The sequence below is a fragment of the Chelonia mydas genome, chromosome 2 (assembly GCF_015237465.2).
Source record: "Chelonia mydas isolate rCheMyd1 chromosome 2, rCheMyd1.pri.v2, whole genome shotgun sequence".
Taxonomy (NCBI): domain Eukaryota; kingdom Metazoa; phylum Chordata; order Testudines; family Cheloniidae; genus Chelonia; species Chelonia mydas.
Window position 1 is genome coordinate 39,455,075 of NC_057850.1, and position 25,797 is coordinate 39,480,871.

The 25,797-nt window shown below is 38.4% G+C and overlaps 1 protein-coding gene across 1 annotated transcript in view; it reads left to right on the forward strand.

The window, feature by feature from the left end:
• STK3 (serine/threonine kinase 3) overlaps positions 1–25,797 on the forward strand; it is a 284,928-nt gene that overhangs the window by 26,052 nt on the left and 233,079 nt on the right. Inside the window, 3 exon segments of the mRNA XM_037892225.2 lie at positions 1,634–1,762; positions 3,590–3,704; positions 4,030–4,036. Of these exon segments, the coding sequence (XP_037748153.1) occupies positions 1,634–1,762; positions 3,590–3,704; positions 4,030–4,036 (251 nt within the window).

A 25,797-nucleotide genomic window follows, 5' to 3' on the forward strand; every position in this document is an offset into this window, starting at 1 on the left:
GTCAGGAGCATTTTCTTTGCCACAAGCCACACTTCATTGCAAATTGGAAAGTAGATGAGAATGTGATATAAAGTTATATTCAGAGTACCTTGTTACCTTCCCTGTTATCATTTTCTTCCTCATATAGAGTGGTGGAACAAGCATTGCAATTATTACACAGCAAAGTATCTTCTTATTGAAGGATTGGTATATACTGTAAGGTTGTTTTGCAGTTTGGCTAGCTGCAAAGATAGCAGATTATTATTTTTAGAGAGGGAAAGAGGTTGAAGTAGAGAAGGTACCTGTGGTATAAGAGCTCCATTTTTACTGTGATCTGCCCAGGAAAATTGGTAGCTCTGCAGGTGCTTTATGCTGTTGGGAGGGGTACAAGCCTACTCATCACCACCAGAATGTAGGAGCTCCACAGGCTTTGTAAATTGAAGAGGGGCTGCTTCCCTGGTAGCTGACATAGCCAGTGGTAAGCCTAATTCTGTAGAATTCTATTGACTCTTCTGTCATTATGAATATAGAGAAGTCACATACTTAGGACCAAGTAGTAAACTATAAGGCTGATGATGAGGGACTGAAACGGACAAAACATGAATCTTGTCAATTTCTATTCCCCTGCTGGCTCACAGTTATGGAGCATGTAAGAGGAACAGAGCACTATGCCTTCCAAACAAGCGCAGTATGCTCAATTGCTCATGTGTTTGGGTAGCTCACTCTAGAGGCTAGAGTTTCAGACTGCAAACCTTCATTTTAGGTGCCTGAAAACTGACATGTTATAATAGGGAGAATATTGTAAAATAGAAAAATGTAACTGTAAAAATGTAATTGTAACCTTATTCCTTTTAAATGTTGTATGTATATCCAGAAATTCGGATTATATTTGTGATTAATCTAAGGAGCTATTTACAAAACTAAGATTTTTTTAGTCTCAAGTTTTAGAGGGGAGTTGATAGAGGCATTCAAATTATGAAGGGAATTGCGAAAAAATGATCGGTCTCTCCAATTTCTTGATCCCATGTTAAGAAAACACGAAAGGGTAATAGCAGTTTTTTCTTTGTAATTGTATTTTAGAAAGCATATAACAAATCTTTGTATATTTACAACCAGAGCAAATCTGAGTCAAATACCGTAGTTAGATTTTTAAGAAGAATGGGATAAAATTATGATTTTTGTATGCAAATGATGATGAGGATAAATCTCATGGTCAGGATGTAAGCTGATTGCCTGAAGCGGTCAGGAGGGATCTTATTCTTTCCCTCCTTGTTTTTTTCTAATTTACAGCATTTCCTATCTGGCTACGTGTATTATGATGGTGATTTTACCTTTCTCTTAATGTTATATTAGTTCATTAGCAACTGCTGGAGGTAAGGTACCAGATATAATTAATCAATATTTTGACATAATATGCCAAATCCTATGAATTGGCGAAGGTAAACGTTATCTGAGGACTTCCTTTTCAGAGGCACAGTCATGACGAAGTTAAAATCTCTTGCAATTTTACAAGCATCTCATGTAGATAATGGTAAAAAAAGACGTCTTCTAAATGAATCCAGTGGTTGGCATGATCTTTTGAATAGTGCTGATTGGGAGGAAGGAAGAACTATTTTGGAGAAAAAATTAATTTGTAATTTTTTGTAATTTTTAGATCTTACGGTAGTGTCTTTAAAGCAATACACAAGGAATCTGGACAAGTAGTGGCAATTAAACAAGTCCCTGTCGAGTCAGATCTTCAGGAAATAATTAAAGAAATTTCTATAATGCAGCAATGTGACAGGTATGAGCAATATTACGTATTTATTTATTTATTTAATCATTTGCCTCCTTTTTAAGCATTTATTTGAAAATGTACTTGTAATGTGACGAGCACGGCTGGTCTAGTAAAAGTCTATTTACATTTGATATTCAGTTTTAATTTTAACGACCACTGCATATGTACTTGTTGAAGGTTGAATTTTCCCCTAAGTTTGTAGTGAAATGTGATTAATATAAACAACTGAAAGAAAAATATATACTTCTAAATTAATATTAAATTTAGTAATAAATAATAATAAATAACTAAAGTAATAAATGTTATCCTGAGAAGAATAAGGTAATTTGTTTAGATATGCACTTGATTACAAGCAGTGTCAAACAAAAATAACTTGACATGTTTATAATTAAAGAAGGATCTTTTTTTAAAAAGTTTGAAGTGCTGTTAAAATTTCCTGTAAGCAGATAAATCCACATGAGTTTTGAGTCCTCCATTTCAAAGCATTGGCAAGGATTGTTATAGGCCAAGACTAATCACTGTTAATTTTAAAAAATAGAGGGGGAAAAATGTGCTTGGAAAATAGTCTCTATTATATAATTGGCACTTTTGCAACAATGATTACTTTGGAGGAGCTGCTGTTATCCTAGTCTTTCTTTGGACAACTCACTCTCTGATTGTGGTGGCAGCTTTCTCTGACTAGGGCTGCAGGAGCAGGGGCCTTCACTTATGAGGAGGTAGAAATGAAAGTTAGTGTTACAAGTGCTACTTTCACTTAAATTGTTTTGTGCTCTGTGTGTGAGGGGTGTTTTTTAAAAGGATTATGGTCCCGATCCTGCAATGGAATCCATGATGGTGAACACTTATGCATGTGAGGAGTCTTCTTTAATTTGGTGGTGTAAGGGTCTGTTTGTGGGATCAAGGCCTAATTCTGCAAAGGTTGGGCTAAAACCTCTCTAGCTGTCTAACTTTCTTTAAACACAAACTTTGTCAGTAACCATTTGGACCAGTCTGCTTTCACAAGTCTTACTTATAGCTGTCCTCTCAAATTAGAGTAGTTTGTACACCCTTGTCTACTGCTGCAGTATTGAGGCTAGCTTACCACTGAGGGACAAAAAAAGTCTCCTTCCTCATTCTGAGATTCTGCAGCTACTGCCACTCATCCCAGGTCTCGAAGAACTCAGGGGAGGATTTATGTCCTTTATTTGATACGTTGATGAATGGAAATACAACATGCATAATTTATGGCACTATATAAATAACAGTGTTCTGTTAAAACTTAATATGGAAAATGCACATAGAGTTCCATAAATATTTCTATAGCAAAACATTAGACTGAACAATATTTAGTTAGCTATTCAGGTTTGTTTTTGAAATAGACTCCTGCAGGTTGTGTGGGGAAAAAAGAGGAAATTTAAAATGATTTCCATGTTGTCCACTCAACACGGGAAAGAGAGAAAAAGGAGAAGGCTCCTGAAGATAGTGAAAAGGGGAATAGACTTTTCCGAAGGAAAAGGGAAGTGGAGAAAGTGCTTCCCCTTCATCAGAAAGCAACTGGTGATTGGGGATATCTTTGTGTTTATTTGAGGGGTGTGGGTGTATTGTAGGTCATTCTACATGTGCCTCCATCATTTTGGTGAAGGAACCAAACTTCTGGAAGTCTAACCAGACCTTTACGAGGCCTTGATTAAGGTAGTCCCATCATGACCTAAAATTCGCTCAACTGCACCACACAATCTTTGGCTGTCCTAGTGACTCCCCAATTCTCATTTTATTAGAACTGACCGTGGATATTTTTTTCATTGATGAGGATCATTAATATATGAATCTCAACTGTTTTGTGTTTATATTTAGTCCCTATGTTGTCAAGTACTATGGCAGCTACTTTAAGAACACAGATCTATGGATTGTTATGGAGTATTGTGGAGCTGGCTCTGTCTCGGACATAATTAGATTACGGAATAAAACAGTAAGTTCCCTTTTTTATGTGTATCTTTTTATACTGTTTTTTAATTATAACTTTTAGTCTTAAGTAATCTGACTAAGAGAAAAGATTTGCCTAGAGGCTTTGTCTAACTCTTGGGAAATTTTTGAAGAGGGCTTAATCCTAAAAGCATGTCTACACTGCGCAAAAAAAAAAAAAAAAAGTGTTCTTGGATTTGCTAACCCAAGTTAGCTAACTTGAGTTAAAATAGCAGTGAAGATATGGCAAGTTGGCTTTTAACTCCTATTAGCAGCTCGAGTAGGGGAGCCCAGTATTGAACTCAAACTGCTAACCCAAGGTAAAAGCTGAGTTACTGGGTATGCCTACACTGCAAAAACAAACAAGCAAAACACCACGTGGCAGTGAGTTTCAGAGCCTGGGTCAACTGACTTGGACTTGTGGGGCTAAAAATAGCACTGCAGACATTCCCGCTCAGGCTAGATCTTGGGGTCTGACATCCGCCCCATTCGCATGGTTTCATAGCCCAAGCTCTAGCCTGAGTGGGAACGTTTACACTGCTATTTTTAGCCCCGTAGTGTGAGTCCTCTGAGCCTGAGTCAGTTGACCTGAGCTTTGAGACTTGCTGCCACAGGGTTTTTTTTTTTTTTTTTTTTGCAGTGTAGACATAGTCACTGTGTCTTCACTGCTGTTTTAACCCTGAATTAACGAACTCAGGTTAGCTAACTGGGTTGAGAACACTCTCTTTGCCGTGTAGACATGCCCTTAATATTGGGCACTCTTTATTTCATTGAGACTAATGGGAATTGAAAGTTGTGATTAGAATATCTTAATCTATGAAACCTCTCAGGATGGTAGCCCTCAAATATGGAATTTATTTCAGCTACACAAATATTGCCTCTTCATCTGCAAGATCACAAAATACAGTTTATTTTCACTTGATAATTTTACACATCTTAAAAGGACACTCATGGCATAATTTGTAGCTCTAAAATGTACAAATTCTTTTTATCACTGATAGAAAGAATTGAAACTGTAATACTTTGTTCTTCTTTACTCTTTCACCTCTCACTTGCCATCCTTTAGGTACCTTGTTTAGGAGGTTGAGCTGTTGATTAGGCTTTTGTTTTTTTCTTCCCCTTGTCTTTCCCCAAAATTGATATTCCACCATATGTAACAAAATCTTTCTTGGGGAGGAGAGGAATTATGATGTTTTTGTCCTATCAAGTACTCACTAGGTGCAGGCTAGCATTATCACCCAATTGCCCCTCCCCTCCCCCCTCAATATTTGTATTTTTCTTTTTCCTTTTATGGAAAGGATTGTCTTTAGAATGACAAATGTCATATTACCTAGGTGCCATGTTTAGCTTAAAACTAATTTTTGTTATAAAATACTGTATGCAATACTTTATTACAAGTGAAATCCCTTTGATGTTGAGTTTTTGTGAATACTCCCAGATCTCAACAATAGCCTATTTATGGTAGCAAAGGTTTTTCCCTGAAAAGCATCTGTACTGGGTGTTTTTTCTGAGTTACTGTTGAATAAATGTTGTCCAGACCTCCTGACCTTTACGACTTGTCCAGTTTGTAAAGGGAGAATAGTACTTGGAACTATTGTTTGTGTGTGTATGGGTGTGTGTGAGGTGTGTGGTTTTTTTTTAAGGGGTCTATTCTATTAAGTCGTAATTTGAAAGATGTAGAAGTTGCTTTCTATTTCATGACTAGTAAATGGAACAGAAGGAGTTGTTCTAATTTGCTTCAATAACCTAATTTTAAAATATGCCCTTAAAAGTATAATCTTCTTCCCCTCTCCCCATGCCCTTACCAGCAAATCATTTCAGGCTGTCTGAAAGAGATTTAAGCAGTTTTAATAAACCTACATGTAGTTATGATGTATTTAGTTAATCACATTTCCACTAAAATCAGTTAACTGTTTACGTTGTATAACCCTAAATGAAAAAGCTGTTTACAAGAGTACCTAAGGCAAGTTGTGTCCCCCATTAGTGGTTGCCATGATTTATAAGAATGAAACTACCTTATTGTTCTGTGTAATGATGGAGGAACAAGACAATGTATTCTCTGTTGATTCTCTGGAACAATAACTTGATTGCTGTATGACTTTTTATTACATGATGGAAAACTTCTGACTACATATTACTGGAATAAGGCTGCCTAAATACTTCAATACTTTGTGGTTCACCTAAAATAAAGTTTGTTTGTGGAAACAATAAGTTGGAAACTTGTTTTAGTGTTTTTATGTTTTCCACAAGAAATAAACCACTTAAAGAGGGAGACAAGAGTTAATTCTTAGTTTGATAGAATGTGTATTAACTGGCCACTGCCATTCATAGTTACCTGCAGTATTGTTGTAGCTGTGTTGGTCCCAGGTTATTAGAGAGACAGGGTTGATGAGGTAATATCTTTTATTGGATGAACTTTTGTTGGTAAAGGAGACAAGTTTATCAGCTTACACAGAACTTTTCTTCAGGTCTGGGAAAGGCACTCAGGCTCTTGCAGCTAAATACAAGGTGGAATGTATTGTTTAGCATAGGTAGTAAGCACATATTGTAAAAGACACTGTAAAGTCAACAGCTTGTCTCTTTCACCAACAGAAGTTGGTCCAATAAAAGATATTACCTCACCTCTTTTCTCATTCATAGTTGTGTATTTTAGAATTTTCCTAGATCATCACCATAAACCAATACAATGGTTGCTTCAGGAAAAACATTCTTAATTTAGGGATTATAGGTAGAAAATAGATAAAATAGATTAAGGTTTAACAATCTCTGTAACTGATTACACCGTCCTCCCAAAAAACAACCAACCAGCCTGTGGACAAGATAATGGAAGATGGCTCTGTGAATTTTTTTTTTTTTAATTCTTATTTAAAAATAGGTGAGGAAAGGATGGAAGTTTTTTTTTTCATGTTTATTTAAAAAAAAAAAAATCTCGAAGCACTCATTCTTCGCCCTTCGTGCCTGTTTGTAAGCTTAAAAATGTACCATATAATATACATACATCTCCACCAAATCCTTTCAACCCTCAGCCCACCCCTTTGTCAAAAGGCTGAGCAGAAAGATTTGGGCTTTGCAGCATGTCAAGAAGGTTACAAATCTTGGCTCAGCCCTGTTTGACCAAAAGTATGGGAAACAAATTCCAGAATTGGGTACCCTTCAGACCCTTGTTAGCGACTCCCCTTTCGTGTCAAGGGGGCTCCAGCTCAAAAGAGAGGCAGCCTCTCAGGTAATGAAGTCCCAAAACATTTATTGCTTTATAGCGTAAGCCAACCCCTGGAATCCCTTCCAGAAGTTTATTGGAAGCCAGTATATATCCAGGAAGAAGTAGTGTAATGTGCTCTCAGTATGCAACTTCATTTAAGATGGCCATGATTGTCTCCACTAGCTTCACATTTTGAATGGTCCCAAGGTGTGACCCTATTATTATTCTGAGATGACAAAAATATGGCTAGCTTTATCAAGGCTCACATCAGAGGGGAAAAGGGCACTCTTCTCCAAAGGCACTGATGAAGGGAAAGTGCACATGACCATAGCCATCATTTGGTGATCCAGGATGTAATAAAGCACTCAGCTTGCACACCTCTGTTACTCTCCCTCCATTACAGGTGCCATTGTAAGTTTTAACTGTTTTCACCAGGTCAACAACATTATAACTTTCCTGTCTGGATTAATTTGTAACCACCTAGTTCTCATCCAAACCCATAGTTAATGTAGCCACTGGGTAACTTATTCCATTGTTCCGTCATATCAGACATGATGGAGATTGGAGTTGTGATGCTGAATACACTGCAGCCTATGTCTCCTCACTAATCCTACCAGCATCCTCAAACAGAAGTAACTGTGGTACCACTAAACCCCTGTGGTATCCTGCAGGAAAGAATCCTTTGGGCAAAGGAATCCACAGCCAATGGCTTGTTTTTTTTTTTCAGAAAGCTAAGAGTGACTCCATCCACCAACTGCTTTAGTTCACAAGCAAAGGAACAATATCAAAGCTGGTGACCAATATAAAAGGATCAGCACAGATTCTCTCTTTTTTCCGTTACTAGGAGATCATCCACTAGTATAACCGGTGCAATTTCTATCTCATATCCAGGCTTGTAAACCTATAAACTGGGGTCAAGGAAATTAGAGGACTGGAAAAATCAAAACAAACAACAAACCCCACCCGCATTAATTTTTCCACCACAACCTTTTCATGACCTTCCCCAAAAATGAAGACTATATAGATTGTCAGCATCAAAATTGGCTTCTTGAGCACTGGCTTCACTGTAGCTGTAAGAGCTACTTGCACTCTGCCCTTCCATAGGGAAATGTTGACAGTCTTAATCAAGAAGGAACCCACCACTTTCCCTACTGACCTTCACCAGCCAGGAAGGTCATGGGTCCAGCTCACAGGTTGTAGCACAAAGCTACTTCAGTACCTCTTTAACTTCAGTGAACAATACTGGCTGAAATTCATAAGACTAATTCATTGTTTCCTCAAGACAGTGTTCCATTTCTACAGAAGTAGACAGTTTATTTTAAATTCAAACAATTTTTATTTGCCAAGTAATATGAAAATTTTGAGGGGAAGAACTCAACTCTATAATTGTGATGAGACAGCTAGGATTGAGCAAGCTATTGGCCACTAAGGATGGTATTTTTCTGTATTGGATTTCCTTTGGAAGGGAAAAAAACTATATAATTGGTTGCAGTCTGCATGAGATTTCGGTCACTGGTGTTCTGGCTGTCTCTTCTCTCACTTGATCTGTCTTTTCTGGGAACCATGGTGAAGATGGAGCTTGTGCAGAGAGCATTTAGGGGCCACTGTTTCAGTAGTGGATGACCGAATACTAATATAAAGCTTACCAAAACCATTAATAGGTTGTTTTTCTGAAAGATCACTGGTATCTGTAGTGGCTGCCTGGAAACTCAGTGGTTTCATTAACTACGGAGGGTGGATTCTCAAGATAGGTCTGTCACTGTGGCGGGATAAATTCTTCCCAACTTCAGAGATTGTGGATGATCAATGACGGGGGGAAATGTTTCTTCAACCTTAACTCAGGCACAAGATCCAGAGTGTGTCTAGCCTTATGAATGGAGCCTGTGACTGCCTGGGACAGTCCAGTAATTGTAATGGGAGCTGTGAAGTTCTTAGCCAGTCCACAGGTAACATCCCCTACATTGAAATCCTCAGGCACTGACATTTTGACTATTCCAGGTTTGATCCTGTGGGCCAGAATCAGTTTAAATGCTGACAAAACCCATAGTTAAAAAAAAAAAACCACAACAAAACCCTAAGAAAGAATGCAGGTCATTGGGAGCTTTCTTCAAATAAGATATTCAGTATGTGGCCCTCTGTTGGAAGCTGGGAAACCTGTTTTCCCCTGTATGATGGCCTTGTTTTCTGACTTTAAAACCTTAATTTTGTAAGAGTGTGAAAACTTTTTATAGTTGCAAGGCTAATGTTGATAAAATTGCATATGGTGAAGTACCTAGGTACTAATTTGGCCAACGTCACTGTAATATCTGAGTGCTTATTGGCGTGCTATTTAAACTAAAATTTTGTTTAACTGTATGTATGATTAATAGCAAAGGCATTCTGTGGCATTTCCCAAATCTCAGTGTAGAATATTTAATATTCTACAATAGAATCACCTTTTTTAGTACTAGGTACTTAATTACTACAGAGCTAGGCACGTAAGGCGTTACTGTCAACTCCAAATTTGTCCCAAAGTTTAAATTTACTTAAAAACAAGCTTGTAGAAAACAAGACAAAAAGAAATATTTCCAGGTACAGAAAGATTTAGGCCAATATCGATCTATTTGGGGGGAGGGATAGCTCAGTGGTTTGAGCTTTGGCCTGCTAAACCCAGGGCTGCGAGTTCAATCCTTGAGGGGGCCATTTAGGGATATGGGGCAAAAACTGGGGATTGGTCCTGCTTTGAGCAGGGGGTTGGACTAGATGACCTCCTGAGGTCCCTTCCAACCCTGATATTCTATGATTCTATCTTTTTTACCCAAATGTAATCAATTTTCAAACAAATATACTTTTCAGTACTTACAATTCAAAACAAAATTGACTTAACTGATTTTCTTCATCCAAGCTCAGAGAAATGCACACAAAGTAAACAATATGTTTACAGTGTTAAGTAAACTAAATCTTTAAAAAAATTGCTTTTGCTAATCTAAGGTAGTGATTAATAACATAGGTCGAGATATTTTACAATATAAAGATGCTATTCCTGAAAGGCTTATTGGTCACATAAGTAAATTGAAGTCTATAGGACTAATCTTGTAAGTAAGAATTATTCATTAATAAGGTTCATAAGACCTGGCCCTACAATTTTTAGGAAAATTTAAAATTTATATATTGATGATATCAACCCTTAAACTTAATCACATTTGTCTTTAAGAACCCAGTGGTGGAAGGTGCAGAGACACAGTGATGCTTAATTGGGCCCTATGGCGACTAAGGAAGTGCACGTCTGGGAAGATGGGCCTTAGCTGACTTTTTGAATTACTCCCTCCCAGTGTGTTTTTACTTCCCCACCCTGAATTCCATTATATATATAAACCAACTATTTTTTTTAGCACCATGGGAGAATTTGCCCCTCTCGTGGAATTTGCAGGATCTAAGGTTTCTGCAGATGTGAGCGGGATAAAAAAATGCAAGAAACAATGTGGGAGTAAGTAAGAATGGGTATTGTGTGGTGGGATGGGATGGGAGCGGGATTAAAAAAATAGTCCCTCACAGGGCTCTACTCAGAACCATTGGCCTTTAACATTGGTTGTCCTCCATCCCTCATAGTGAATAGGAAAAAAAAAAAAAAGCATTTGAACAATTCAAAATGCACCTGTGTGCACACAAGAATTTCATGGATTAGACAAACACTGTAAGTAGTGGTTTGGGGAAATAGTCATATTTTGTTCCTAATAAACATAATGATAACCCTTAATTCATTTAGCAATGTCATCCTTAATTATTAAAAAATTGAAGCTTACTGTGAACAAATTTCTATACTTGTGTGTGCAAAAATTGTTAGCATTTTAAATTTGAACATTTTAAATTATGTAGCTCTCAGTATAAATATAGCTGTTTCTGACAGAGCAGTTTTAGCTTTTCAAATGCAAAATTGCAGTGTTGAGGGAGGCAAAATTATCACACCCCCCCCACCCCAATAGTCTCAACTGTATGGAGCTAAGAGTATAACTGTAGCTATCACTATAACATTTTAAAGTTCCCAAATAGCTTCATTGCACACATGGGCTGAATTTTGTTACCAGAAGTTCTTTTGAAGGGTATACTTGCTGATGGAACTTATTTTTCTAGTTTTTCTAAGGTGAACTTGACACTTGTGTATAGAATAATTGTCTTAGTTTTTGTTTTAACATTTTATGCCATTAATGTGACCTAAATTTTGAGTTTACCTTCATCTGAAATAAATCTAGGAATCATTTCAGATTCTTCCTGTTATTGGAGCAGAGTGTTCTGAAAGTGGCTAATGATGGAAAACCAACGTTGACCTAAGGAGGAGACCTATTCAAATGTCTTTGAACCAGAAATTAGTTGGACATGGTATATTAAAAACTAGGTTAAGTGTTTTCAAATGGTTCTCTAACAAGAGCCAGTTGGCACTACCCTGCTGTACAACAGCCCTTTTCAGAATGTATTAATGTATTACATATAAAAAAACTTTGTTAAAAGAACATTAAGCACTCAAGAGTTAGGAAATGCCAGATAAGTTGCCTGTTCACCTCTGTTGCTATACATTACGATACAGTCTTTAAATACATGATCACATACTATTTTTTCCATGGGATACTTGCCTCATTCAGTGCCAGGATGGACCTGCTGGGGGCATGAATCAGGGTTGTGTAGTGAAAGAGACTGTTGTCTGTAGGATGCTGCTCGTTTGTTGCTGAGGTTGGAAGATAAGTGTTTCCAGAAAGAGAAAAGATGGTCTTATGGTTGAGGCAGTTGAATGCTGTCCTGGAGAACTGGATTCTGTGCTTGCCTGTGACACAAGTCAAGTCACTTAAACCAAATTTTTCACAGGTGGTCATTAGCTGTGAGTTTCTCATTTTCTGGACGCCTGACTTGAGAGTCTGAGGACTGATTTGTGGAAGTGCTGAGGACTCACAGCTGCCACTAAAGTTAGTGGGGGCAATGCTTTGAACTATAAAGTGCATATGATGCTAACTACTCTGAAAAGTCAGTTCATAGGTGTCTATAATTGGGCACCCAGCATTACTGGATACTTTTGATTTTAATCTCTCTGCTTCGGTTTGCCATCTGTAAAATGAGAATAATAATACAACACCCTCATCTCACAGAGATGTTAAAATAAGTTCATTAATATTTGCAATATTCAGATATTCAGGTACTATAGTGATGATTGCCATAGAAAAGGCCATGAGGAAATTAATAATTCTGTCTTCAAAGGAGGATTTGAATAGTGTGCAGTAAATAAGGACTTGGGCCACACATTTCATGATGAGGAAAAAAACAAAATATTGAACAGCTGCTCAGTAAGTGAGCACTGTCCATTCTGTGCACTGAATGAGGCAGAGGTCCTTTGGGGGAAAAAAACATATGATTTATGAAATTAAAGACCGTATACATATACACAAGGGAGCTGAATTTTGGTTGTGCAGACAACCTTAATTCTGGCATTTCCTAACTTTTGAAAGCTTCACTTTGCAATCTTAAAATGTTTTTAATATACTTTGCTTTTTGTGTTTAAAAATTTCCTAGGTTTTAAAAATAGCAAACTGAAAATACAGAAATTCCGTCATGCTGCATCATATTGACACCCGTATGGGTCATCAGTTTGGTTGGAACCTTTAGTTTTACCACACAGACCTCTTCCCCTTGAGATAGTAGAGTAACTGATAGCAATAGTAAGTTTATTATCGTCTATATGAACCAACATTGGAGGAGGATGAGAGACACACTTTGCTAGTGGATTTCATAGGTATTTAATGATGAGAGAGGAACGGTGAGACTCAGGAATCTTGGTTTCCATTCCAACCTCCGGAGGGGAATTTTCCCTAATGGTCACAGCATCTTCTGCTTGTTCCACCCAGGACTGAGTCCTTCTGCCCCTTTTGCTTCAACCTGTCCCTGTCCCATTCTTCTTGCCTATCCAGTCCTAGTCTCCACTCCTCAGGATTCTCATCCCAGTCCCAGTCTCCTTATCCAGCCAGTCCTCATCTCTCCCTCCTGGCTGTCTGTCCAAGTCCCAGTTTCCTTCCCTTCTCTTCTAGTCCTACGCTAACCAGACTCCTTGTCCTAATCTACTTCTTTCTCTCCCCCTGGTCCAGCTTCTGTCTCCTCTGTATTTGAATCAGGCAGCTTCCTCCACGTTCCTGGGTGCTGGAATGCAGGTCACTTAGAGCTCTCCGTTGCGGTGCTCACCTCCACTCTTGCCCAGAGCAGCTGGGTGCAGCAATTACAGGGAAAGTCTGGCTTCACTCTATAGCCCTGGTTTGGAACACATTCAGTGGTTCTGTGGGGCTGGCTCAAGTGCAGTCCAGTCACGCTTGGGAGCTGTGAAGGTGTATAGAGCATCTTTGGAGATTTTAGCTGCTAAAAATTGAAACACTCTCTGAGTATGTGCAAACTGCAGTCGTCATCGTCCCCCGCACCCCCAGGTTTATAACTTGGCCAAATTTGGGTGGATTTTCACACGGATTGTGAAGGACACTTCACTTGACCCAAGGCCACCCCATGCCAAATTTGAAGGCCCTGCTCCGAAGCATGGGGGGAGGGAAGGGAAGGGGCAGTGCTAAAGCTTCTCAAAGAAACAGTCACAAGAATTTTTAACATGAGCAAAACCATTTTTTTTCATAGTCTCATTCTCAGAAAGGGCAGAACTGTTTTGACTGAGATTATTTTTTTTGAAAAAAATTCAGCCTGTGGCAGACACCTGGCATGTAAAATTTCAGTCCAAATGGTTAAAGTTTGGCAAAGTTATAAACCCAGTGAAAAGAGGATCTTATAATGAGAAGTGTTGGGTACCTTTAATAATAAGCAGTGATACTAGGCCCTGCTTATAATACTGGTTAATTAGAAGAGAATCTTTATAAATGAAATTTTTGAGATGTCAGTTGTTGAATATTACTGTGGTGGGGAAAGAGAAAAAAAACCAACAAAAGAGAGTGGTGGGGGAGACCTTCACAAGGTTCCCCTCATGGAGTTTTCATCAAGCTGTTTCATGCAGTGTTGGAGTTGTGTGAGATTAGATTTTTTGCACTCTCACCAGAAGAAAAGATTTCTCTGTTCCCCCTCACCTTCTCCAACTCCCCTAGATCCAAGGTCTGTATGGATTGCGGGGTGGGTCTATAAGACACAAGCGTCTCTCCTTTTGGAATGCATTTTTGTGTGTGAAATAATAATGTAGTTGCTGTCACATAAGCAGTTTATGCAAATCAGCAATGAGTTAATTTGTCTATTTGCAAATATGTTTCATACAACCATAAAGTTTGTTTTTAATAAAAAAATGCTTTTTTGTATTTAGAGTTAATGAAAGGTCACAGTGCTGGCAAATACAGTTCTTTTATCTGCAGGCTGAGAAGCCCAGACATACTAACCTATCAGCTTGTCTCAACCCTGGTCTGGGTAGGATTTCCACTGGGGCCTTGCTGTCACTACACAATTTTATTGTTAAAATATTACTGTGAAGAGTGGAATTAACTGTCGTGATGCTGACCACATCTTTGTGTGGACAAGGACAAGCCATGTGCATTATTGTGTCACATAATCATGGTTAAATGGTAAGTTTAAGTCTCAGACCTCCCTTATGGCTGACACAGTGCTGGACAGGACATGTTCTTTTCTACATTAATTGCAAAGTTGTGGTTAGCCTCTGGTTACTAATTTGATACATCACAGTTGTAGATCAGACTTGGTAGTGAAGACAAGCTCTAGGAATAGCAGAGGGAGTCTAGTCTCCATGTTCCATTCTGTTCTTGGCCTCTCCATGCAAAACACATGTGTGCCAAGTGCTATGGTAAATTGGTGATGTGAGAGCTGGAAATGACTTCCACCAAACTTATTTCATATAGGGGCCAGCAGATATATATTAGATGGAGACAGCTTTGACTCTTAACTGATCTGGGCTGGATTCAAACTGTTGAACTACAGGTGGAAAGCTCTGCAGCTCATTAGCACTGTCCTAAGTATCCTGTCCCCTAAAATGTGCTAACTTGAGGGGGTCTGATTTTATATATATATATAAATAAAATTACATATAAAATACCTTATCATTGAAAAGTCTAATACTCAAATGTCAGAATTAAATCCTCATGCAGCCTGTATATGCACAAGGGAGTAGAACTATCTTTAGTTGTGTGCTCATTTCTATTTATTTTCCACATGACCATGCATCATTCGCTGCTCATGGTGGATGGTGCTCTGAGAATGAGGTAGCTGTGTAATGTCTTTCTATCTGCATCACTCAATTCATGATCCTATGCCTAATTTACTACTTATCTATTTATTATTAATAATAATAATAATTAAAGAAAACCATGAGGAAATTATTATTATTGCTCTCATCACCATATTACCCAAGTGCCTTATGATTATCTTCACAACACTCCTGTGAAGTAGGGAAATATTATCTTCCATTTACAGATAGAGAACTAAAGTATAGGAAGATGTAGGCCAAATTTTCAAAAGTGTATATTGATTTTGAATGTCTTAATGATTGGGTGCCCAGTTGGAGACAGGTAGGGCCTGATATTTTTATAGGTGTTGACTTCATTTACAGTTGTGAGTGTTTTTAGAATTTCTGAAAAATCAAGCCCTGTGTGTCAAGCTGGTCACCTAGAAAATGAGGCACCTGCAAGTTATGACTGCTTCTGAAAAGTCTGGTCTGAGGGAAGTTTGTGTCAAAGTTAGGGCTAGAATCGCATTTTCACTGGTTTCAATCCAGTGCTGTAACCCCAACAACACTATTTCTCTTCCTGTAGCTCCTTGCCTCATGTGTTACATGCATTGCAACTTTCACAGTGAAAGAGACAGGGGTCTTGCCAACAACGGCTTTTTAGCTATGCACCCCTGCCTCATTTACTGTCCTTCCTGCCTACTGAATGAGGCAGAGGTCCTGTGGGAGAAAAATAGTATTTGACTTTGAGACTTTGTAATAATGAATATGCACAGAAAGCGGAATTAAGGGTGCATGGGCATCCATGCCTAATCAGCCAAGCGTATCTTCAGGTTCATTCCCCTAATAGATATGTTACTCTGCAACCTCCCCTAATAGATATGTTACACCTGAACTTAGTGCATGTTCATCTGATCCACCAGAATATTTAGTTTGACCAGAGTTGGCTGGCGTAATAGTTTCCATTGGTTTGTATGGTGGATATAAAGTTGGCCCACTTTAGCTTTCTGAGTTATTTTGTATGAATGCTGCAGGGTTCAAAATTGCTTCAGAGCTGTCTCAGGAATGGCAGATGGCACCCAAGTGGACAAGAAATGCACAGCACACTGTACACAAGCATGGGGTAAGGGAAAATGGTGACCAAAGATACCAGGCAAATGATTGTACCTCAGGATCATTAGTGTCTACACATAGAAACCAGCTCAGTTTTTTAACTTTCAACTGGAAGATTCCCACAGAGAGGTGGTAAAATACTTAGCTTATTAATTTTCTTATCTAGCTGGAAACAGTTAAAAACAGAGCTATCTTTTCTATACTTTTAACTTTTGTTTCTTTGTGGAGATTTTTTATTTTGGACCTGAAGGTTAGAAAATGAAGCCACTTCTAGTTTGACAACGGAGATGGAATGATGAGATTTAAAGAAAACAGTGAAAATTTCTCATGATAAAGATTTGCTTATTTCATTTTACATATCGCCCTTAAAGTTAATAGTTTATATTTTCCCCTAAGATTTCATCATCTTTTTTCTGTTACTAATTTAATTTATAATTGGGTCACAAGGATTCAGATATTTTCCCTATGGCTAATAATTTTGGAAGATTGGGGGAAGAAAGCATGTTGTAAAATAAACACAGAAGCACAAATAATAGTATTTTATATTCTGTTCAAATTTTGTTTTTTCTCTCTTTTCCTTTGCCTGATCTCAAATGTTTCTGAAATGAGTGCTGGCTGGTTGGAGAGCTCCTTTTTGCCCGCTTGCTCTTGGGTTAAAAAACAGAGTAAATCAGTTTTACGTTATAGGAAGAATTTGACTAACTCCTGTTCCCTTTGTTGCGTGCTGTGGCTCTTTAACCAATAGCAATAGTTATATGCCAACATAAAAATATCAAAAATAATGCATATGAATATAGAGCAATGGACAGTACTTTATGCAGGCAACAGCTTTTTTACTCTGAAAAGCCAAACCGTGGTGTTGGGCTCTCTCGCACCCTTTACAGGCTGGCTCTCTCTATGTGTGCGGGGCTTTGGAACTGATGAATCTTCCCACCAGGGTCTACTCTCAGTAGCATAAGGCTGGGGCTTCCCTCATAGCCCCTGGCATGGGAAGGAGTGGTGCAGGAGAGGGAGGAGGCATGGTTGGAGCATATTGTGCGCCAACTTTTCTGGTCTGCTAGACAGCTCTGTGGGGAGCTGTTGCATAATGGCTTGTCTCTTTGATGGGGTAATGCAGACTAATAGGGCAAGGTGATTTATAAAGCACATTAATGTGTTGTGTATTAACTAGGGCTGTCGATTAATCATAGTGAACTCACTGTGATTAACTCAAAATTAATCACGATTAAAAAAATTTATCATGATTAATTGCAGTTTTAATCGCACTGTTAAACAATAGACTACAATTGAAATGTATTAAATATTTTTGGATGTTTTTCTACGTTTTCAAATATTGATTTCAATGACAACACAGAATACAAAGTATACAGTTCTCACTTTATATTATTATTTTTTATTACAAATATTTGCACTGTAAAAACAATATACAAAAGACAGTATTTTTGCAATTCATCTCATACAAGTACTGTAGTGCAATCTCTTTATCATGAAAGTGCAACTTACAGATGTAGATTTTTTTTTTTTTGGTTACATAACTACATTCAAAAACAAAACCATGCAAAACGTTAGAGCCTACAAGTCCACTCAGTCCTACTTCTCGTTCAGCCAATCACTAAGACAAGTTTGTTTACATTTATGGGAGATCATGCTGCCAACTTCTTATTTACAATGTCACCAGAAAGTGAGAACAGGCATTCGCATGGGACTTTTGTAGCCAGCATTGCAAGGTATCTGACAGATATGCTAAACATTCATATGCCCTTTCATGCTTTGGCCACCATTCTAGAGGACATGCTTCCATGCTAATGATGCTTGTTAAAAAAATGAATTCATTAAATTTGTGACTGAACTCCTTGGGGGAGAATTGTATGTCTCCGGTTCTATTTCACCCGCATTCTGCCATATATTGCACGTTATAGTAGTCTCAGATGATAACTCAGCACATGTTCATTTAAAGAACACTTTCACTGCAGATTTGACAAAATGCAAAGAAGGTACCAATGTGAGATTTCTAAAGATAGCTACAGAACTCGACCCAAGGTTTAAGAATCTGAAGTGCCTTCTAAAATCTGAGAGGGATGAGGGGTGGAGCATGGTTTCAGAAGTCTTAAAAGAGAAACACACTGATGTGGAAACTACAGAATCTGAACCACCAAAAAAGAAAATCAACCTTCTGCTGATGACATTTGACTCAGATGATGAAAATGAACATGCGTCAGTCCACACTGCTTTGGATTGTTATTGAGCAGAACCCATCATCAGCATGGATGCATGTACTCTGGAATGGTGGTTGAAGCATGATGGGACATAGGAATCTTTAGCAGATTTGGCATGTAAATTGCGATTCATGTAAAATGCAATTCATGGCACTGTTGTAGCCGGCGAACACCTGTTCTCGCTTTCAGGTGATATTGTGAACAAGGAGCAGGCAGCATTATCTCCTGCAAATGTAAACAAACTTCTTAGTCTGAGCGATTGGCTGAACAAAAAATAGGACTGAGTGGACTTGAAGACTCTAAAGTTTTACATTTGTTTTATTTTTGAATGCAGTTCTTTTTTATACATAATTCTACATTCATGAAAAAGATTGCACTATAGTACTCGCATTTGGTGAATTGAAAGACTCTTGTTTTTTACAGTGCAAATATTTGTAATAAAAAATAAAGTGAGCCCTGTGTACTTTGTATTCTATGTTATAATAATATATTTAAAAATGTGGAAAACATCAAACAATATTTAAATAAATGGTATTCTATTATTAACAGTGCAATTAATTGCGTTTAATTTTTTTAATCGCTTGACAGCCCTAGTATTAACTGGTCTGGTAGACCTTGCTGGTGCCTACTAAAGGTTCCCTAGTGTGCTTTAATATATTCCTGTTTAAAACAGCACTAAGTTACACCTTACCAAGAAGTAGAAGGCCATAGAATATACTTGCTTGGAGAATAATTATGTATTTGTTATAGGACTGAAAATGCTTGTTCTACACCAAGATGTGTGGATGAAGACAATTTCTGTTCCAAAGAGCTTGCAACATAAGGTCCTGTTCCTGTATTTTTTCTGCATAGGCAGACCCTTGTGCCTGCATAGAGTCCTATTGAAGTCAATGGGATTTCAGGTGGAACTGACTTCAGATTCATGACCTGTAAGAAAGGCCTAGAGGAGATGGGATGTCTTATAAAATCCCAGTGAGGAAACAACTTTACAGCAAAGGAGAGTTTTTAAAGAGGATCTGAAGAAAGATATCAGTCAACTAAAGTACTGGTTATCCCTTCAGGGCTAAAATATTTGGGAATTATTCTATCTCTGGATGATAAATGAGCCCTTATGTATAGGCCATATATTTCAAAAAGTTAGAACTGAATTATTCAAATAGGCTAGGTTTCAGCTAATCCTCCTAAAACTGAATGAATTAGCTGAAAATACTAGTACAATTTTGTTCTTTGCTGTACCTACCAAGAATACAAAGTAACTGGTGGTGACCCCTTAACACAATGGTCCCCAACCTTTCTGTGGGAATAGCACATTCCTATTCCCAGAAGACTGTGGCAGGGCGCCAGACACCCCACTGCTGAAATGTGGGGTGATTTTGCCAGTATAGCTACATTTGTTTTGCTGGCATAATTTGTCAGTCAGTTTTTTATTTCTTTAATTTTCATCCCATTTCTCCTGGTTATGCTCTTTTGTACTACCCTAACTGAATATGAGGAGACAAATTTCCACACATCTTGATTGAAAGAACGAAAAAGCAAACACAATATGAAAAAATGGAGTGTAATTCTTCAAAATGTGGCACACAATTGTTGACTTTAATGCAATCTTATAATGCCCTTTTCACCTTTAAAAAAAAAAAAAATCAAAAAAACCCAACAGGCTACCTGGTGTTTAGTGAGTGAAATAAAGAAGATTGTTTAAAACCCAGAATGATTGTGGAGGTGAGTAGTACGGGTATCTGACCTCTTCATGAAAAAGCAATATCTTAGCACTGAATCTGCTTTGTAGGGCCAGCCTACACTATAAAGGGTTGGCTGATGCTGCTATACTGCTATAGGTAGTCCAGCAGAACCCCCTGGTGGAGAGGCAGCTTATACTAGCGAAAGGACTGATTTTGCCAGTATAGCTACATTTGTTTTGCTGGCATCGTTTGTCAGTCAGGAGTGTTTTTCTTTTTTTCACACCCCTGACTGACACAGCCCAACAACATTTTTCAGGGTAGAGCAGCAGGCATTCATAGGCTGTGGCTGCAAGGAAAGTTGTAGTTATCGTGGTACCATTATCTTCCCATAGTAATAACTGTTCTTATTAAAATTCTTATTATTGTTGAAATATAGTAAAGGGCCAGCTAATTTTAAGATTCCTGCTGTTCCACAATACAGTATTACAACTGCTCTAGTAACATGATATATTATAATGCAGATCATGTTGCATATTGGCAATTTATTACCAGCTAATAGAAAGCATTTGGCAAACAGCAAAGTAATTCATATTTTTGAAGGACATTTTAAAACAGGTTTTTAGCTGAGAGTGAGGGATTACACTCACCATGATGGAATTTTGCTGTTTGGATATAATGTGATAACTTTTGAATGACACATCCAATCAATTCCAAAATGACAGGGAACATTCTAGTTATCAATTAGCAGAACCCTATTGATTATGGTGAAAATTGAAAAACCTGAATGGGGGGATATGAGGAACACACAGATTTCTTTGCGATTGGAGAACAGGCTCATTATGTTCAACATTGCTGTAATTATCTACAGATCAAAGAATCGATGGCAGCCTTGAACACATTCCAGTATAATAGTACTCCCAATGTCAATTTAAAATATGTCACTCTGAAAGAACATCCCTGTAATTGGGAGGGGGTGAGAAAGAAAAGCAGGGGGTAGGGGGGATGTGAGTTGCTTGTCTGAACTTGAAGTTATTCAGGAACAGCTATTCCTGATTGACTCCATGGGTGGAGACTCTTATTCTGGGATAAGAGGGCCTTATTTCTGTTAAATTTAACCCAGTGATTTAAACTAAACAGGAACAAGACACTCTTATTCCAGAAGAGTGTTCATACCTGGAGCTATTTAGGAATATCTGTTCCCAAATAACTCACTGTGTAGACAAGCCATAAGAATGATGGGAAGGATGGGGTCAGGTGGTTTTCTCTGCCCCAGTATGCTGTATGTATGTATTTATTTTTTTTTTTTTTGTCTCTGTGTACAAACCCATCTGTTTTATCCATTCTTCCTCCCCCCCCTTTCTCTTGCCCACAAACTCTTAATTAGCACTGTCTGGCTTGTGTACTGTCAGCAGTGTGAAACTGATAGTTGCTGCCATTAGGAAGTGCTAATGAGCAGGAGCTCAGCCTTGATATTGCTAATTGTAGCAATTAGCAGGAATTTCATATGTGGGAGTTTGAGAAATTAAGAAAACATGGCATTCCCTTGAGTTCAACCCAAATTTAGAACTCTGCTAGTTCATTGTGCTTTAGGGCATGAGATCTTGATAGCCTCTCTTATACTGTACAGCTAAGGTGATTTATTTTCCTTCTGGTAAGAGAAAGTGGCTGACTGCTACCTATTCTGTTGTGCATTATCTGGTCTGATGGTGACTGTCCTCTCTGTTGGCATAGGTAAGGCACAACCAGTCACTTGGCAAGTAAACATTTTTAAAATTTGTGATCAAATATTGTCACCAGATTTTGTCAAAACTAGCCTATGCACCAGTTCTGAAAGAATAAGCCACATGGGAAATTTGAACTATAAAAAGTAGCCTTTTTTTTTAGTTATAAATTTAGATATTTTTTGTAAAAGTGAGAAACCTATTAATTTTGTTTAAAAATTGTTTTGGAAAGTTAAGTTTTTATGAAAAAAAAGGAGGTTAGACTGGAAACAGTTTTGAAACTTTAACTTAATTGATCAGCAATTATGACAATTTTAACATCTTATAAAATGGGGATTCATGTGTGACCATCATGTTCATATGTCTGTGGTGAAATTCATTCCTTCATGGTGGAAGGCCCAGTTCACTTGTAGGATTTAAGGAATGCATAGACTTTTTTGTCTTTTTCCTCTTCACAGCAATTCATTTTGCCTTCTGAGCAAAATCTGTCTTTTGTACTCTATAATCTCAGCAGAGTATTTTGAAAACAGAAATTAACAGAGAGGAGTTACATAAGAACATAAGAATGGGCCATACTGGATCAGACCAATGGTCCATCTAACCTAATATCCTGTCTTCAGACAGTGGCCAATGCCAGGTGCCTTCAGAGGGAATGTACAGAACAGGTAATCAAGTGATTCATCCCATGTTGCCAATTCCCAGCTTCTGGAAAACGGGCTAGGGACACTTTAGAGCAGTGGTTCTTAACCTTTACGCAGCCTGCACCCCTTTGGTTCTCAAAAATATGTTTCTCGCACCCCTTATCAAAAATCGTTGAAGTAGGTCAGTTCTTTAACCTAGATATATTTTCTGTTTGTATATTACAGTAATCGTTAAAAAAATGTATAATGTTAATAAATATATAGTTTTGATGAAAAAAGTAGTTGTACTTACATGCTTTGCTTAATTTGTGTTTCTGATGATTTACCTTCTAAAAAAATCTGGCATGTCTCGCACTCCCCAAAAAGGGCATCTCGCACCCCAGGGGTGCGTGCTCCCCAGGTTAAGAGCCACTGCTTTTAGATCATGGTTTTGCATCCCTGCCATCCTGGCTAATAGCCATTGATGGACCTAGTCTTCCATGAATTTATCTAGTTCTTTTTTGAAGCCTGTTGTAGACTTGGCCTTTATAATGACCTCTGGCAGAGTCCTACCTGCTGAGTGTGCGTTGTGTGAAGAAATACTTCCTTTTGTTTAAGCGGCAAAGAGTCCTGTGGCACATTATAGACTAACACAAATACCCACAAAAGCTCATGCTCCAATACATCTGTTAGTCTATAAGGTGCCACAGGACTCTTTGCCGCTTTTACGGATCCAGACTAACACGGCTACCCCTCTGAAGCCTTCCTTTTGTTTGTTTTAAACCTGCTGTGTATTAATTTCATTTGGTGACCCCTTAGTTCTTCTTTATGAGATGGAGTAAATAACACTTCCTTATTTACTTTCTCCACACCAGTCATGATTTTTATAGACCTCTATCATATCCCACCTTAGTCGTTTCTTTTCCATGCTGAAAAGTCCCAGTCTTAATCTCTCCTCGTATGAAAGCTGTTAGAATCAGAGACTTTAAGGTCAGAAGGGACTATTATGATGGTCTAGTCTGACCTTCTGCACAACGCAGGCCACAGAATCTCACCCACCCACTCCTGTAACAAACCTCTGACCTATGTCTGAGCTACTGAAGTCCTCAAACTGTGGTTTAAAGACTTCAAGGTGCAGAGAGTCCTCCAGCAAGTGACCCGTGCCCCAAGCTGCAGAGGAAGGCGAAAAACCCACAGGGCCTCTGCCAATCTATCCTGGAGGAAAATTCCCTTCCTGACCCCAAATATGGCGATCAGCTAAACCCTGAGCATGTGGGCAAGATCACCAGCCAGACACCCAGGAAAGAATTCTCTGTAGTAACTCAGATCCCACCCTATTTAGCATCCCCATCACAAGCCATTGGGCATATTTACCGCTAATAGTCAAAGATCAATTAATGCAAAATCACATTATCCCATCATATCATCCCCTCCATAAACGTATCAAGCTTAGTCTTGAAGCCAGATATGTCTTTTGCCTCCACTGCTCCCTTGGAAGGCTGTTCCAGAACTTCACTGCTTTGATGGTTAGAAACCTTCATCTAATTTCAAGTCTAAACTTCCTGATGGCCAATTTATATCCATTTGTTTTTTGTGTCCACATTGGTCCTGCAGCTTAAATAATTCGTCTCCCCTCCCTGGTATTTATCCCTCTAATATAATTATAGAGAGCAATCATATCTTCCCCTCAGCCTTCTTTTGGTTAGGCTAAACAAGCCAAGCTCCTTGCGCCTCCTTTTCTAAGACAGGTTTTCCATTCCTCGGATCATCCTAGTAGCCCTTCTCTGTACCTGTTCAGTTTTAGAATTCATCCTCCTTAAACATGGGAGACCAGAACTGCACCCAATATTCCAGATGAGGTCTCACAGTGCCTTGTATAACGGTACTAACACCTCTTTTATCTCTACTGGAAATTACCCTGCCTGATGCATCCCAAGACCGCATTAGCTTTTTTTTCACAGCCATATCACATTGGCGGCTCATAGTCATCCTGTGATCAACCAATACCTCTGAGGTCCTTCCTCTCCTGTATTACTTCCACGTGATGCATCCCCAGTTATAACAAAACCTTCCGTATACTCCTAATTTTTGTACCTTTTTCTGTACCCTTTTCAATTCCATATGTCTTTTTTGAGATGGGATGACCAGATCTGCATGTAGTATTCAAGATATGGGCATACCATGGATTTATAGATAGGCAATATGATATTTTCTGTATTCTTATTTCTTTCTTTCCTAATGATTCCCAACATTCTGTTAGCTTTTTTGACTACTGCTGCACATTGAGTGGATGTTTTCAGAGAACTATCCACAATGACGCCAAGATCTGTTTCTTGATTAGGTAAGAGCTAATTTAGATCTCATCGTTTATATGTAGAGTTGGGATATGTTTTCCAATGTGCATTACTTTGCATTATCAACATTGAATTTTGTTGCCCAATCTCCAGTTTTTGAGATCTCTTTGTAACTCTTCTCAGTCTGCTTTTGACTTAACTATCTTGAGTAGTTTTGTATCATTTGCAAATTTTGTCATCTCACTGTTCACCCCTTTTTCCAGATCATTTATGAATAAGTTAAATAGGACTGGTCCCAGTACAGACCCCCTGGGGGACACCACTATTACCTTTCTGCATTCTGAAAACTGACCATTAATATCTACCCTTTGTTTCCTATCTTTTAACCAGTTACCAATCCATGAGAGGACTTTCCTTCTTATCCCATGACAGCTTACTTTGCTTAAAAGCCTTTGGTGAGGGACCTAGTCAGACTTTCTGAAAGTCCAAGTGCACTCTATCCCCAGATCACCCTTGTCCACATGTTTTTGACCCCCGCAAAGAATTCTTAGTAGATTGGTGAGGCATGATTTCCTTTACAAAAAACATGTTGACCTCTTCCTCAACACATTGTGTTCATCTGGGTGTCTGATAATTCTGTTCTTACTACAGTTTTTAACCAATTTCCTGGTACTGAAGTTTAGGTTTACCAGCGTGTAATTGCAGATCGCCTCTGGAGCCTTTAAAAAAAATTGGCATCACATTAGCTATTCTCCAGTACAGAAGCTGCTTTAAATGATAGGTTACATACCAGTTAGTAGTTCTGCAGTTTTACATTTGAGTTCCTTCAGAACTCTTGGGTGAATACATCGGGTCCTGATGATTTATTAGTGTTTAGTTTATCAGTTTGTTCCAAAACATCCTCTAATGACACCTCAATCTGGGACAGTTCCGCAGATTTGTGACCTAAAAAGAATGGCTCAGGTTTGGGAATCTCCCTCACATCCTCCGCCATGCAAATAATTCATTTAGTTTCTCTGCAATGGCCTTATCTTCCTTGGGGAGTGCTCCTTTAGCACCTCGATCATCCAGTGGCCTCACTAGTTGTT